The 15,179-nt window shown below is 37.9% G+C and overlaps 1 protein-coding gene across 1 annotated transcript in view; it reads left to right on the top strand.

Annotated features, from left to right (window-relative positions):
• Positions 1 to 15,179, top strand: part of LOC128582307 (ALX homeobox protein 1) — a 234,209-nt gene that overhangs the window by 104,764 nt on the left and 114,266 nt on the right. The window contains exons 19-21 of the mRNA XM_053586068.1: positions 13,633 to 13,722; positions 14,370 to 14,491; positions 15,012 to 15,107. Coding sequence (XP_053442043.1) covers positions 13,633 to 13,722; positions 14,370 to 14,491; positions 15,012 to 15,107 — 308 coding nt within the window. The remainder of the gene's footprint in view (positions 1 to 13,632; positions 13,723 to 14,369; positions 14,492 to 15,011; positions 15,108 to 15,179) is intronic.

Raw genomic sequence — 15,179 nt, 5'->3', positions numbered from 1 at the left:
CACTCTGAATAATCTGACTAGCAAGAGACAAAATCCATTAGCTGTGCATCACAATCATTTAGTTATGGTTACTGTCAATAGTCCAGGGGGATTTCTCCTTAAATTTTTGTACAGATCTTCCCACCAGGCTTGAAGCTTTCTTTAATTCAGATATTGCTATTACGCAGTTTCCTTGTTCCTCAAAGGAGGAAGTATGAGGCAACTCTGCCATCCAAAGCATCCCTGGCCATTGAGTTGAAGTTGATGTGAATGTTTTCCAGGGTCATAGCAGTGTTTCTTAGGCACTTAAAGGTATCTTATGATCATGACACCTTTTAAGTGCTATTTACCACCCCGTGGGATTACTCAGAATGAGAGTGAAGAAATATCCAGAGGTATTTTATAAGAAAGGTGCAGGATCTGGGGCCACCCCTACTGTCATGATAGCCTTCTTGGTAAAGTTAGAAAAACTACTATCAAGTTTTGGTTAAAGCCTCCTAGAAGAGGACAGACCCAGGATTAAGTTAAATTTATGGTTTTATTTAACTTAAAATTAAATTAAGCTTGGAGAGCCTCATATTTTCCATATGGAGTGATGCTTCAGGGACAGTTTAAAGGACAAAAAGACCACTTTTCCCAGGATCTAAGTTGTTCCTTTCAAAAGTACTGGGTGGTTCTCCATCCATGACTTCAAAATTAGGGTGTCCTATTTAAGTAACTATAACTTCACTGTTTTTCTAATCTCTCTGTATTCAGACCTATACCCTTCATCTGGAAAATTCAGGAACAAAGAACAAGTGCATTTTTATAAATCTTAACTAAGATGAATTTGAATACTCCCACATCCTCTTTTGGAGAGGCTGTCCTCTGAGAGTGTGTCAATCGTGCTAGTGTATACATGTTAGAAAAAAGAAATATACTACCCAGGAATGGTCGGTATAAAATCTTGAGTTGTAAAAATATGTCTATATTACCCTCTATGAGCTATTTTTTCTAATCATTACTAGAAAGTGGCTGCCCGAATATGATCCTTTTCTGGAAAGAGCCACATTCATTGATCAAACTGCCTTATCAAGGTGTGTGGACAGAAGGAGGTGATCGAGTCAAATTATCAGTAAACTGATGAATAGCTTTTGTGATAAAAGACACAGGGCTGTCAGACTAAAATAGTCTATGCAACTAATTTGAAGGGTAAAATTGTATGCCAAAAGTCAGCTGGTCAATAACTTCAAAGGTGTCAACAGTGGTAAGGGCTTGAAGTTGTAATCTAATCATCTTTCCAGAAGCAGGCAGGGATAAAAATCCGTAAGATAGGACCTCTTCTCCTGTAAGACTAATTGATCCATTTTTCAGGAGTGGCAAGTTTGGCGTGTGTTGGTAACCTCTGCATCAGAAACAGAGTCAGGCCCAATCAAGGGATTTGATTCCAGTTTTTTTTTGTTTTTTTCATGAGAGAATGGGCCCTTACTGTGAGCATCTGTAGGAATAACCCAGATAGTTCTATAAGCAGCTGTGATTTGTTTTCCCAGTATGAGGGTCCACAGCAGAGTGCCCTTAGTCTCCCAGTCTATAGTTTTCTATACAGCAAAACAAACATTATTTTTTTTGTCCTTTCCCAATATTTTTTATTTTTTTAATTGTTTGGTATTTATTGAGGGTACAAAGAATTAGGTAACACTGATTGCAGTTGTTAGGTAAAGTCTCTTTTGTAATTGTGTCCCATCCCCAAGAAGCATGCCATACACCGTGACTCTCCCCACCTTCCTCTCTCCTCTCCCCACTCCCTCCTTCCTCTACCTCCCACCTTGTATTAGCTCATCTGCCGCCTTCATACTATAACTGAGTACATTGGACTCCTGCTTCTCTCTTCTTGTGGTGCTTTACTAAGAAGAATGTGTTCCACTTCCATCCAGGTTAATACAAAAGATGTAAAGCCTCCATCGTTTTTAGTGGCTGTATAGTATTTCATGGTGTACACATATAACAGCTTGTTAATTTATTCCTGGGTTGGTGGAAATTTAAGTTGTTTTCAAAATTTGGCAATTATAAATTGAACTGCAGTAAACAGTCTAGTGCAAATGTCCTTAATGATAAAAGGATTTTTTTTTTTTTTCTGGGTAGATGCCTAGTAATGGGATTGCAGGATCAAATGGGAGGTCTAATTTGAGTTCTATGAAGATTCTCCATACTTCCTTCCAAAGAGGTTGTATTAGCTTGCAGTACCATCAGCAGTGTAAAAGTGTTCCTTTCTCTCCACATCCACACCAGCATCTGCAGCTTTGATCTTTTCTGAAGTGGGCTATTTTGACTGGGGTTAGGTGATATCTCTGGGTGTTTCTTTTTTTCTTTGTTTGGGAGACAGAGTCTTACTATGTTGTCCTCGGTAGAGTGTCATGGCATCATAGCTCACTGCAACTTTGAATTCTCGGGCTTAGGCAATTCTCTTGCAAGAGACAGAGTCTCACTTTGTCACCCTCAGTAGAGTGCTGTAGTGTCACACAGCTCACAGCAACCTCCAACTCTTGGGCTTAGGTGATTCTCTTGCCTCAGCCTCCTAAGTAGCTGGAACTACAGGCACCCGCCACAACGCCCAGCTATTTTTTTGTTGCTGGGCCGTGTTTGAACCCACCACCCTTGGCATATAGGGCCAGTACCCTACCCACTGAGCCACAGGTGCCACCCTGCCTGGCCATTTTTTTGTTGCAGTTGTCATTGTTTAGCAGGCCTGGGCAGGGATGGAACCCACCAGCCTTTGTGTATGTGGCCAGCACCCCAACCACTGAGCCCAGGCACTGAGCCATCAGGGTGGTTTTATGTGCATTTCTCTGATGATCAGGGACGATGAGCATTTTCCAAATATTTGTTAGCCATTCATCTGTCTTCATCAGAGAAGATTATGTTCATATCTCTTGCCCAGAGGTATATGGGATTGTTTACTCTTTTTCTGTTGATTAATTTGAGTTCTCTGTAGATTCTAGTTATCAACCCTTTGTCAGATTGATACCTTGAAAATATCTTTTCCCATTCTGGAGATTGTCTTTTTTCTTTACTTGTTGTCTCCTTAGCTATGCAGAAGCTTTATCAACTTAATTAAATCCCATTTGTTAATTTTTGTTTTTGTTTAATGGCCATTGAAGTCTTTGTCATAAAATCTTTCTCCAGTCCAACATAATCAAGAGTTTTCCCCACACTTTCTTCTAAGATTTTTATCATTTCATGTCTTAGATTTAAGTCTCGTATCCATCTTGAGTCAATTTTTTAAGGGGTGAAAGGTGTGGTTTGAGTGTCAGTCTTTTTACATGTGGTTATTCAATTCTCCCAGCACCATTTGTTGAATAGGGATTCTTTTCCCCCACTGTATGCTTTTGTTTTTATCAAAGATCAGATGGCAAGTAGAGACTGGTTTCATCTCTCTTGCTATTCTATTCTATTCCACATGTCTATGTCTTTTTTTGTGCCAATACTATGCTGTTTTGATTACTATGGACTTGTAATATAGCCTGAAATCTGGTAGGGTGATGCCTCTGACTTTGTTTTTGTTACTAAGAGTAGCTTTAGCTATACAGGGTTTGTTTCTGGTTCCATACAAAATGAAGTAATATTTTTTGAGGAGGTCAAAGTTGGAGGATTGCTTAAGGTCAGGAGTTAAAGAGCAGCCTGGATAAGAACAGTGCCCCATCTCTTAGAAACATTATCCAGTCATTGCAGTGCACCTGCAGAACCTGTTACTTGGGAGCCTGAGGCAGGTTAAGCATTGCTTAACCCTGGGAGTTTGATTTGCTATAGGCTACGATGATGCCACTGCACTTCAGCCTGGATAACAAAGTGAGATCCTGTCTCAAAAAAAAAAAAAAAATTGTGTGTGTTCGTGTAATAATAATAACAATATATATACACACATATATATGAAGGACGTCTTTTTGGTATATAAAGAGTTAATTCAGGCAAAAAACGAAAGGTGCTGCCTGCAACTGGGAACAGCGAGTCTGGGAAGACAAGACTCCAGGCATCTCTGGCCGGTGGGATCTGCCTATAATCATCCCTTTGAGGATACAGGGAGCCAGCAAGGGACTTCTGGACCCCAAGAGGAGGACAAAAACAGTGGAAAACTGGCAAGTGGTTCTGTGTGTTCGATGGACCTAATCACGACGGCAACCATAAGTACAAGCAGCAGTGAGACTGCAAACCGGAAAGGCCTTACCTGTGAACTGTTTCGGTGTTCTTGGACTTGGCACTCAGTTGAACTGCCTTGGGGAGAGCTTGAGAAGGAGTGTGGAGAACTTTGGGCATTGTCTGGGGCCCCAGACTGAGCCACTGAGCAGGGCGCAGGAAGCCACTGTGAAAGAACTGCCCCGGCAAGCACTGTCCTCAGGGTCTCAGAGCAAGGATTGGGCGGGTCAAAGTAACCTACTGACTGAGCAGCCTAAAGGCGGGGACTGAGCTGCCTTACAGCCTTAATCCTTAGGGGCAGAGCAAGACAGTTTTGGCACACTGAAGCCTTGGGCTGTTGCCCTGGGTAGAGTGCCGTGACATCACAGCTCATAGCAACCTCAAACTCCTGGGCTTGGTGCCGCCCAGAACTCCATAAGAGCTGTGCAGCGACCCCTGACCGGTGACCCGCGTCCACCAGGCCTCCACATTCCCTGACCAGGAACTGCGGGAGCCACGCATCCCTGCGTCCTCCCTCCTGTGTCCTCCCAGCTTCCACACTAGCCCGTTCATCTGGACAGGGACTCTGGTAGCTGCGTGCCCTTTGGAGCCCTCCCTGCCTCTGCGCAGAGCTCTTCTCCTGGCCAGAGACTGCTGGACCCTTGGGCTCTCTGTGCCATAGTCACTGGGCGCCTGGCACTCCCAGAACCATGCGCAACACCCCCAGCCCTGTTGCTGGATCCGGGTGTGTCACAAACCGGAGATGCTTCCACAACTAGAACTCCCTAGCTAGAGCAGCCCCAGAGGAACTACACAGGGTCACTCCCTACAAAGATCCAGCAACTATAGAGTGATCCCGCTGGGGTCTAATCTTGGAGAGACACCTCCCCAACTCTGAGGACAGCCAGAGGCAACGGTGAAAAACAATCATGAGGTGAAATCAACAGAAAAACGCTGGCAATATGAATAATCAGAGTAGATCAACTCTCCCAAGGATTAATGGGGCAGAAACAGCACAAGACCCCATGCACAAACAAATAGCTGAGATGTCAGAAATTGAATTCAGGATCTGGATAGCAAATAAGATTGAATTAGAATTCTAAAAGTTATCTCAAGAATTCAACGGATTCAAAGACCAAATTACCAAAGATTTTGACACATTGAGACAAGAAGTTGCATCCCTCAAAGATCCGAGAAACACACTAGAATCCCTCAGTAACAGAATGGAGCAAACAGAAGAAAGGATTTCTGACATTGAAGACAAAGCTTTCGAATGCTCCCAAACCCTCAAAGAAGAAGAGAAATGGAGAGCAAAAACAGACCACTGTCTCAGAGAGCTCTCATATAATTTGAAGAAAACCAATATTCATCTTATAGGGATCCCCGAAAGTGATGAAGTGGCTTCACAAGGCACAGAGTCTCTTCTCCATGAGATTATGAAGGAGAACTTTCCTGACATGCCCAGGGATTCCGAAATTCAGATAGCAGACAGTTTCAGAACTCCAGCACGACTCAACCCAAATAAGACATCCCCCAGACACATCATAATCAATTTCACTAAAGTTAATATGAAGGAGAAAATTCTGAAAGTTGCCAGACGAAAGAAAACCATTACCTACAAGGGGAAGAATATCAGAATAACTGCAGATCTCTCTGCTGAAACCTTTCAAGCTAGAAGAGGATGGTCATCGACTTTTAATCTCCTAAAACAAAATAACTTTCAACCCAGGATCCTGTACCCAGCTAAACTGAGCTTCATTTACGATGGAGAAATTAAATACTTCAACGACATTCACATGTTGAAGAAATTTGCCACAACTAAACCAGCTCTCCAGGACATTCTTAGACCTGTCCTCCATAAAGACCAACGTAATTCTCCACCACAAAAGTAAACCCACCCAAAAAATTTTTGATCAAATTCCAACTTCCACAGTGGCAAAAGGATTAAAAATGTCTACCGGTCTCTCGAAAGGCTTATCAAGACTCTCAATTAATGTGAATGGTTTAAATTGTCCTCTAAAGAGGCATAGGTTGGCGGACTGGATACAAAAACTCAAGCCAGATATCTGCTGCATACAAGAATCGCATCTTACATTAAAAGACAGATATAGACTCAAGGTGAAGGGATGGTCATCTATATTCCAGGCAAATGGAAAGCAGAAAAAAGCAGGCATTGCAATCCTGTTCGCAGATGCAATAGGTTTAAAACCAACCAAAATAATAAATGATAAGGATGGACACTTCATATTTGTTAAAGGTAATACTCAATATGATGAGATCTCAATTATTAATATTTACGCACCCAACCACAACGCACCTCAATTTATAAGAGAAACTCTAACAGACATGAGCAACTCGATTTCCTCCACTTCCATAGTAGTTGGAGATTTTAACACCCCTTTAGCAGTCCTGAATAGATCCTCCAAAAAGAAGCTAACCAAAGAAATTTTAGATTTAAACTCAACCATTCAACATCTGGACTTAACAGACATCTACAGAACATTTCATCCCCAAAAAACTGAATACACATTCTTCTCATCAGCCCACGGAACATACTCCAAAATCGACCACATCCTAGGCCACAAATCTAACCTCAGCAAATTTAAAAAAATAGAAATTATTCCTTGCATCTTCTTAGACCATCATGGAATAAAAGTTGAACTAAATAACAACAGGAACCTGCATATCCATACAAAAACATGGAAGCTAAACAACCTTATGCTGAAGGATACATGGGTTATAGACAAGATTTAGAAGGAAATCACCATTTTTTGGAACAAAACAACAATCAAGACATGAATTACCAGAACCTCTGGGATACTGCAAAGGCAGTCCTAAGAGGGAAATTTATAGCACTGCAAGCCTTCCTCAAGAAAATGGAAAGAGAGGAAGTCAATAACTTAATGGAACATCTCAAGCAACTGGAGAAAGAAGAACACTTCAACCCCAAACTCAGCAGAAGAAAAGAAATAACCAAAATCAGAGCAGAATTAAATGAAATTGAAAACAAAAGAATTATACAACAGATCAATAAATCCAAAAGCTGGTTTTTTGAAAAGATCAATAAAATAGATAAACCTTTGGCCAACCTAACCAGGAAAAAAAGAGTAAAATCTCTAATTTCATGGATCAGAAATGGTAATGATGAAATAACAACAGACCCCTCAGAAATTCAAAAAATCCTTAACGAATACTACACGAAAGTCTACTCTCACAATTATGAAAATCTGAAAGAAATCTACCAATACCTGGAAGCACACCACCTACCAAGACTTAGCCAGAATGAAGTGGAAATGTTGAACAGGCCTATATCAAGTTCTGAAATAGCATCAACTATACAAAATCTCCCTAAAAAGAAAAGCGCAGGACCAGATGGCTTTATGTCAGAATTCTACCAAACATTTAAAGAAGAATTAGTACCTATACTACTAAACCTCTTCCAAAATATAGAAAAAGAAGGAATATTACCCAGCACATTCTATGACGCAAACATCACCTTGATCCCCAAACTAGGGAAAGACCCAACAAGAAAAGAAAATTATAGACCAATATCACTAATGAACATAGATGCTAAAATACTCAATAGGATCGTAACAAACAGAATCCAACAACACATCAAAAAAATTATACACCATGACCAAGTCGGATTTATCCCAGGGTCTCAAGGCTGGTTCAATATACATAAATCTATAAATGTAATTCAACACATAAACAAACTTAAAAATAAAGACCATATGATTCTTTCAATTGATGCAGAAAAAGCTTTTGATAATATCCAGCATCCCTTCATGATCAGAGCACTTAAGAAAATTGGTATAGAAGGGACATTTCTTAAACTAATAGAGGCCATCTACAGCAAACCCACAGCCAATATCGTATTGAATGGAGTTAAATTGAAATCATTTCCACTCAGATCAAGAACCAGGCAAGGTTGCCCATTGTCTCCCTTGCTCTTTAACATTGTAATGGAAGTTTTAGCCACTGCAATTAGGGAAGAAAAGGCGATCAAGGGTATCCACATAGGGTCAGAAGAGATCAAACTTCCGCTCTTCGCAGATGATATGATCGTATATCTGGAAAATACTAGGGATTCTACTACAAAACTTTTAGAAGTGATCAAGGAATATAGCAATGTCTCAGGCTACAAAATCAACACCCATAAATCTGTAGCCTTTATATATACCAACAATAACCAAGCTGAACAAACAGTCAAGGACTCTATTCCTTTCACAGTAGTGCCAAAGAAGATGAAATATTTGGGAGTATACCTAACAAAGGACGTGAAAGATCTCTACAAAGAGAACTATGAAACTCTAAGAAAAGAAATAGCCGAAGATGTTAACAGATGGAAAAACATACCATGCTCATGGCTGGGAAGAATCAACATTGTTAAAATGTCCATACTGCCCAAAGCAATATATAAGTTTAATGCAATTCCTATTAAAGCTCCATTGTCATACTTTAAAGATCTTGAAAAAAATAATACTTCATTTAATATAGAATCAGAAAAAACCTCGAATAGCCAAAACATTACTGAGCAATAAAAACAAAGCAGGAGGAATCACGCTACCAGACCTGAGACTGTACTATAAATCCATAGTGATCAAAACAGCATGGTACTGGCACAAAAGCAGAGAAGTAGATGTCTGGAACAGAATAGAAAACCAAGAGATGAGTTCAGCTACTTACCATTATTTGATCTTTGACAATCCAATTAAAAACATTCAGTGGGGAAAAGATTCCCTATTTAACAAATGGTGCTGGGTAAACTGGCTGGCAACCTGTAGAAGATTGAAACTGGACCCACACCTTTCACCATTAACTAAGATACACTCTCACTGGATAAAAGATTTAAACTTAAGACATGAAACTATAAAAATACTTGAAGAAAGTGCAGGGAAAACTCTTGAAGGAATCGGCCTGGGTGAATATTTTATGAGGAGGACTCCCCAGGCAATTGAAGCAGTATCAAAAATACACTACTGGGACCTGATCAAACTAAAAAGCTTCTGAACAGCCAAGAACATAGTGAGTAAAGCAAGAAGACAGCCCTCAGAATGGGAGAAATATTTGCAGGTTATACCTCCAATAAAGATCTAATAACCAGAATCCACAGAGAACTCAAACGTATTAACAAGAAAAGAACACGTGACCCCATCTCAGGGTGGGCAAGGGACTTGAAGAGAAACTTCTGTAAAGAAGACCGACGCACAATCTACAAACACATGAAAAAAAGCTCATCATCCTTAATCATCAGAGAAATGCAAATCAAAACTACTCTGAGATATCACCTAACCCCAGTAAGAGTAGCCCACATAACAAAATCCCAAAACCAGAAATGTTGGCGTGGATGTGGAGGAAAGGGCACACTTCTACACTTCTGGTGGGAATGCCCACAAATATGTTCCTTCTGGAAGGATGTTTGGAGAATACTTAGAGACCTGCCATTCGATCCTGTAATTCCTTTACTAGGTTTATACCCAGAAGACCAAAAGTCACAATATAACAAAGACATCTGTACCAGAATGTTTATTGCAGCCCAATTCATAATTGCTAAGTCATGGAAGAAGCCCAAGTGCCCATCGACCCACGAATGGACTAGCAAATTGTGGTACATGTATACCATGGAATACTATGCAGCCTTAAAGAAAGATGGAGACTTTACCTCTTTCATGTTTACATGGATGGAGCTGGAACATATTCTTCTTAGCAAAGTATCTCAGGAATGGAAGAAAAAGTATCCAATGTACTCAGCCCTACTATGAAGCTAAATTATAGCTTTCACATGAAGACTATAACCCAACTATAGCACAAGACTATGGGGAAAGGGCCAAGGAAGGGGAAGGGAGGGGGGAGGTTTTGGTGGAGGGAGGGTAATGGGTGGGGCCACATCTATGGTGCATCTTAGAATGGGTACAGGCGATTGCACTAATGTACACAGCTATGATTTAACAATAAAAAAAAAAAAGAAAGGAAGGTGCTGAGGCAAGGTGAGAGGAGTATGTGATGGAAGTAAAAAAAAAAGATCCAATCATCACCTCTAGAATTTCTAGGGCCTATTAGATGCCAATTTGTGCTTGGAGCCAGTGTGGTTCCAGTGTCATATGTCAAAATGAAAGGATTATTGCAATGGCATGAAAAATTCACACATATACACACATTATCATTTGTGTTACTTGCATTTCCTCTTTCTGATAGCTTTATTTTCTATTTCTCAAAGTTAGATCATTGCAGAATTATTTCTTCTCTGATCAAAAAGCCAGATATATGTATATCTGACCAACTGTTCAACTGTTGAACATACAGTTACAAATGTATCCAAGATCAAGTTCACTTCAATATACAAGTAAATTTGATAGTAATCCTTCATTAACAAAGTTTTCCAGATCTTGGTTATTTGTTAAAGAACATTTGAGCACAAACAATAAGTAAAATTTGTATGAATTTGCAGGGGTAAGCATGATATCTTAGCATATATTTTTACAAACAATTGTAGGTTTATAAACCTTAGCCAATTCCCTCCAACATTTTGAGATTTCATTTCCCTTAACATGCTAAATAATGCCAAATATTCTTGATATTAATAATCTTGAATTCATATAAATCAGTAGTCTTTGTAATATTTTTAGTCGTGATTATATAATTACTAAAATCTAATTAACATTTAACATAAAACCTTTTATTTATGCTTCTCAAAATTTTTAAGAGAAGTGGTTAAAGAATTATTCTGAAATCCTATAAAAGTTTATGACTTTACATTCAAACGAAAAAAAAAACTATTATCAAAGTTTTCTATACTTTTACATATTAGTGCAAAAATGAAATTTCCCCTTGGAGTTTATGTAGCCATTCCAAGGAGGAGCGCTCCCTCCACACCTGTGTGATGTGGTGAAGAGGTCAGTGTGCTTTTGGGGCCTTTGTCCTGATGAGGAAAGAAAACAGCTGGATTTCCAGAGAATACAAAAAGAAGGTAGTTTGGCAGGTTTTTAAGGGGAAAAAAAAACATTTGTCTATATAAAAATCAGTGTAAGAGTCAGACTACTGAGCTGACATCACTGGCCCCCTTACCATAGCTACTGCTCAGATTGCAAGCAGTTGCCTCTTATAATAGAGCAGAACCTCCAGAGTTGACCAGCTCTACCCAAACTGACCTAGGTCTCATAGACCCATCTTCATGGAAGTTCCTTATGTCGAATGCCTCTGGATGTTGAACAGTTTGCTGCAGTCTCTTGGGTGGTCGACTCACAGAAATTGTACTACTTCACATTTTCATGTCTTCTCTACATGTTAGCAGTTTTCACCAGAATAAGAACACTAATTTGATTGCAGCTGATATGCTGTGACTCTTGATCTCCCCTGGGATATGACTGGGTTTCTCTTTGTCTTTCCAAAAGAAGATTTGAACATCCAAGTTCTGAATCCTGTTTGCAAACAGCAAAATTGCAAAGTAGTAATCCATTTTCTTAAAATAGATTAGTTATTACATTTATTTATCGCCCATAATGACCTGAACAGGGAATTCTGTTTGCCCTCCCTGACTTGTAGCTGTTGTTTCTGGACTGCCATTTTCAAACCTACTCTTCCTCTCTGTGATGATGAGAAGGTGGGATGCCAATTTATCTGAAGAGAGCTCTCTCTCTCTCCTCTCTCCTCTCTCCTCTCTCTCTCTTTCTCTGCAGTAACACTTTTCTTACAAATATGGAAATCAGAGTTTTTTAATTAACAAATGAAAATTATATATGTTTATAATATATAACATATTTTGAAATGTATATACTTTGTGCAATGACTAAGTCAGACTTATTAATGTGTGAGTTACCTGATGTACTTTTTTGTAATGAGAAGCTTAAAATTTACTTTCTTACTGATTTTCATGACTACAATACACTGTTTTTAACTATAGTCATCATGCTGAATAATAGATCTCATGAACGTCTTCCTCCTATCTCACTGTCAAATAGCAATTCTTTTGTTTGTTTGCTTGTTTGTTTGACACAGAGTCTCACTTTGTCGCCCTCAGTATCGTGCCATGGCGTCACAGCTTACAGCAACCTCCAACTCTTGGGATTAAGCGATTCTCTTGCCTCAGCCTTCTGAGTAGCTGGGACCACAGGTGCCTGCCACAAGGCCTGGCTATTTTTTAGAGACGGGGTTTCACACTTGGTCAGGCTGGTTTCAAACTGTGAGCTCAGGCAATCCACCCACCTCGGCCTCCCAAAGTGCTAGGATTACAGGCATGAGCCACCACACCTGGAACAAATAGCAATTCTTAAACCAGATCTAATTAAGCCATATTTGTCAATAATTCTCATCTAAAAGGAGTATGACAATGTGCATGCCTAACAGTTGAGCAGAAGCACCCTATTTACATAATGTTCAAATAACATGCGTTAGATTTAGTTCCTAAGACTAAGTGCTACAGGTAAAAGTCTTTGATTGCACTGCCTGTCTGAGGTCAGCATATCTTAGACCTGTCTTTCAGTGGTCTTTCAAAAGGCTATAATACCTATCTACAGCCATCCCCGGGAACATTCTCAGTTTCGTCAAAAGGCAATCAAGAGACACTGAAATTTTATATAAGGAAAATTACATCTATATCTCCTCATAATATATCCTAATTTTCAGATTACAACTATGTTTGATTATTTTAGAACATTTTAAAAAACAAATTAATTCATATTCTGATGATCTTTTCTTATAAAGATTTAAAAAATTATAGAACCATAAAAGTTTATTCTAAACTATATTAGATAATTCAATTGAATGAAATTCGGATAATTGTATCTTAACTTGTACATTACTGGTATAATTAGTATGGTCCTACTGTAGAAAGATAGAATGAATTTGGACATTCTATAAATGGAAGAAAAACGTTTTAAGGTAAAGAAAAGGGGATTTAAAATAGAAATTTCCAAATTTAGCTTTAAGTTTATATTTTTGTTATTCAAACAATTGAATTAGAGAATATAATATCAGGGACCATGTTCTTTATATTGTTTCACTTATTGCCACAAATTTTTTTCCATCCATTTGTGAAATTTTGAAAAAATTAAGGAAAAGCTAACTTACAGACTGTTTATGAAAAAATTGATGTTTTATTATGCTATAAATTTTTAATAGTGATATATGATGGAAAATGCTATAACTTGTACAGTAAACATTTAAAAGGTAACTTTCCTCAGTTATATCCAGATTTGGCTCAGAATCACAGTTATAAACAGTTAAACTGTTTATACCCTGAGCAATCTGCCCCTCATTTTTCAGAGCACTTGAATATCAGTTTTCACTTTATCCAAAACTTAGGGATGAAAAGTCTTATCCTATTTCTTAGTTATGTTTGCATTAAACAGATGCATATCATCTCAGAATAGCAAGTAGCAAATTTCCTGTAAATAAAAATTCTGATATAGTTTGTCAACATTTGTATTTTATAGAACAATTTAAAAGAAATGTTTTGAAAGTTATGCAAACTAAATTATGTACATCTTAATGTTATTTGTGCAGGCTGCCTTAGAGAAAGAATGGCTAGATTTAGATTCCTCCCGCTTCCCTTCACAAACACTGCTTCTCTCAAACCAGCTGCACTGGCCAAAGGTAACATGTCATGGAAACTTCTGAGCGCTCAATCTTTGCTCGTTTCTTAAGGTTATGCTATGCTGCATGATTAATAATACAATTTATTGACTTGAAAAACATAATAACTTTTAGAAGCCTCTGACTTCCTCCTCATCCCCAGATGTAATTTTTCATGTAGCTTTTCTTTCATTTGCTCCTGTTTTTTTTTCTTTATTTTGGATTTCTTTCAACACTTTATTTCACAGTAGCAAAAAAAAAAAAAAAAAATGATATGCTTCAGCTGCATATTTGGCAGTAGACTAAAATTACTAGTTGACAGCACTTTAAAAATACAAAAATATGCATTAAGAGGTCAACAGCTGAAGATTCTCAGCCAGAGGTCAATGGACTGCAATATCTGTTATTTATTTGATAATCTTTGAAGTTTTGTTTTCTGAGATTTTTTTAAGATCTTTGCAATTAATCATTTTATATATGTGAGCTATTCCCAAAAGCACTGTACCAAAGGACATTTATGTATATTTTGTAAATTTTACTTTTTATTATAATTTTTAATTTTATAGTGAACTTCCCTTAGGATGCTACTTTGTAGCGTGCACATAAAGTATTACAAAATAAATGCTGGAATTTTCAAATTTACACTTATTTGCAATTTTTCTGATAAGATCTCTGGAAACTTAAAATATGATGATATTTCACCTGATTTGCCAAGTCATCCAGCTCAAGCATGGCTATGTAATGAGAAAGAAAATGTGTTTTCATCAGAACACACACAATTTAATAGCAGGTAAGCTAAGACACTTAGAGGATTAACCTATGAAGGACAAGAATCATTTCTTATAAAAGTAGTACAAATTCAAAAATAGATGTGAATTTACTAGTTTACACAGTGGAACAACTTTTAGTATAAAAAATATCATCATGATCTTATGGAGTTTTCAGTGTAAGATAAATGTGTGAGGTAGTTGTATTAAGGCAACTAGAAAATTTATGTGCCAGTGAAATAATGTAATTAATCGTTGTAACTATGTGGATCTTTAAATACTGCTATATAGGCACAGTTAGGATGAGAATTAAAACCCCACTGCTACATTACTTTTGACAAAAGGATTGAAATATGCTTCAAGTAATTGAAATGTAAACATTTTAAATTAATGGCAGACTTTTATTACTGTCAAGATAAAGATTTTCAGTAACTTAAATACATTTTATTTTCAAGTTTGAGACAATATAAACAACTTGCAGTTTTAAAAAGTGCTGATGTACTTGTGTTGACTCAGTTAAAAGAGGTTCTTTTCTATTGCCAGATCAGAGAATAGAACTTTATCCTTGACACCTGAATCAAAGACCAGCAGAAAGACTTTGCTAAAATCTGAAAAAGAAGAAAAAATTTCAGAAGAATGGTATGTGGTATGTCTTATGTTAAAAACTTTAAAAATTGAGGGATTTATAAATGCCCAAAGCAGATATTTTTT

Source organism: Nycticebus coucang, chromosome 3 (assembly GCF_027406575.1).
Source record: "Nycticebus coucang isolate mNycCou1 chromosome 3, mNycCou1.pri, whole genome shotgun sequence".
NCBI classification, from domain to species: Eukaryota; Metazoa; Chordata; class Mammalia; order Primates; family Lorisidae; genus Nycticebus; species Nycticebus coucang.
Note: the sequence above shows the minus strand (reverse complement) of the source record. Positions and strands in the feature narration are given on the sequence as shown.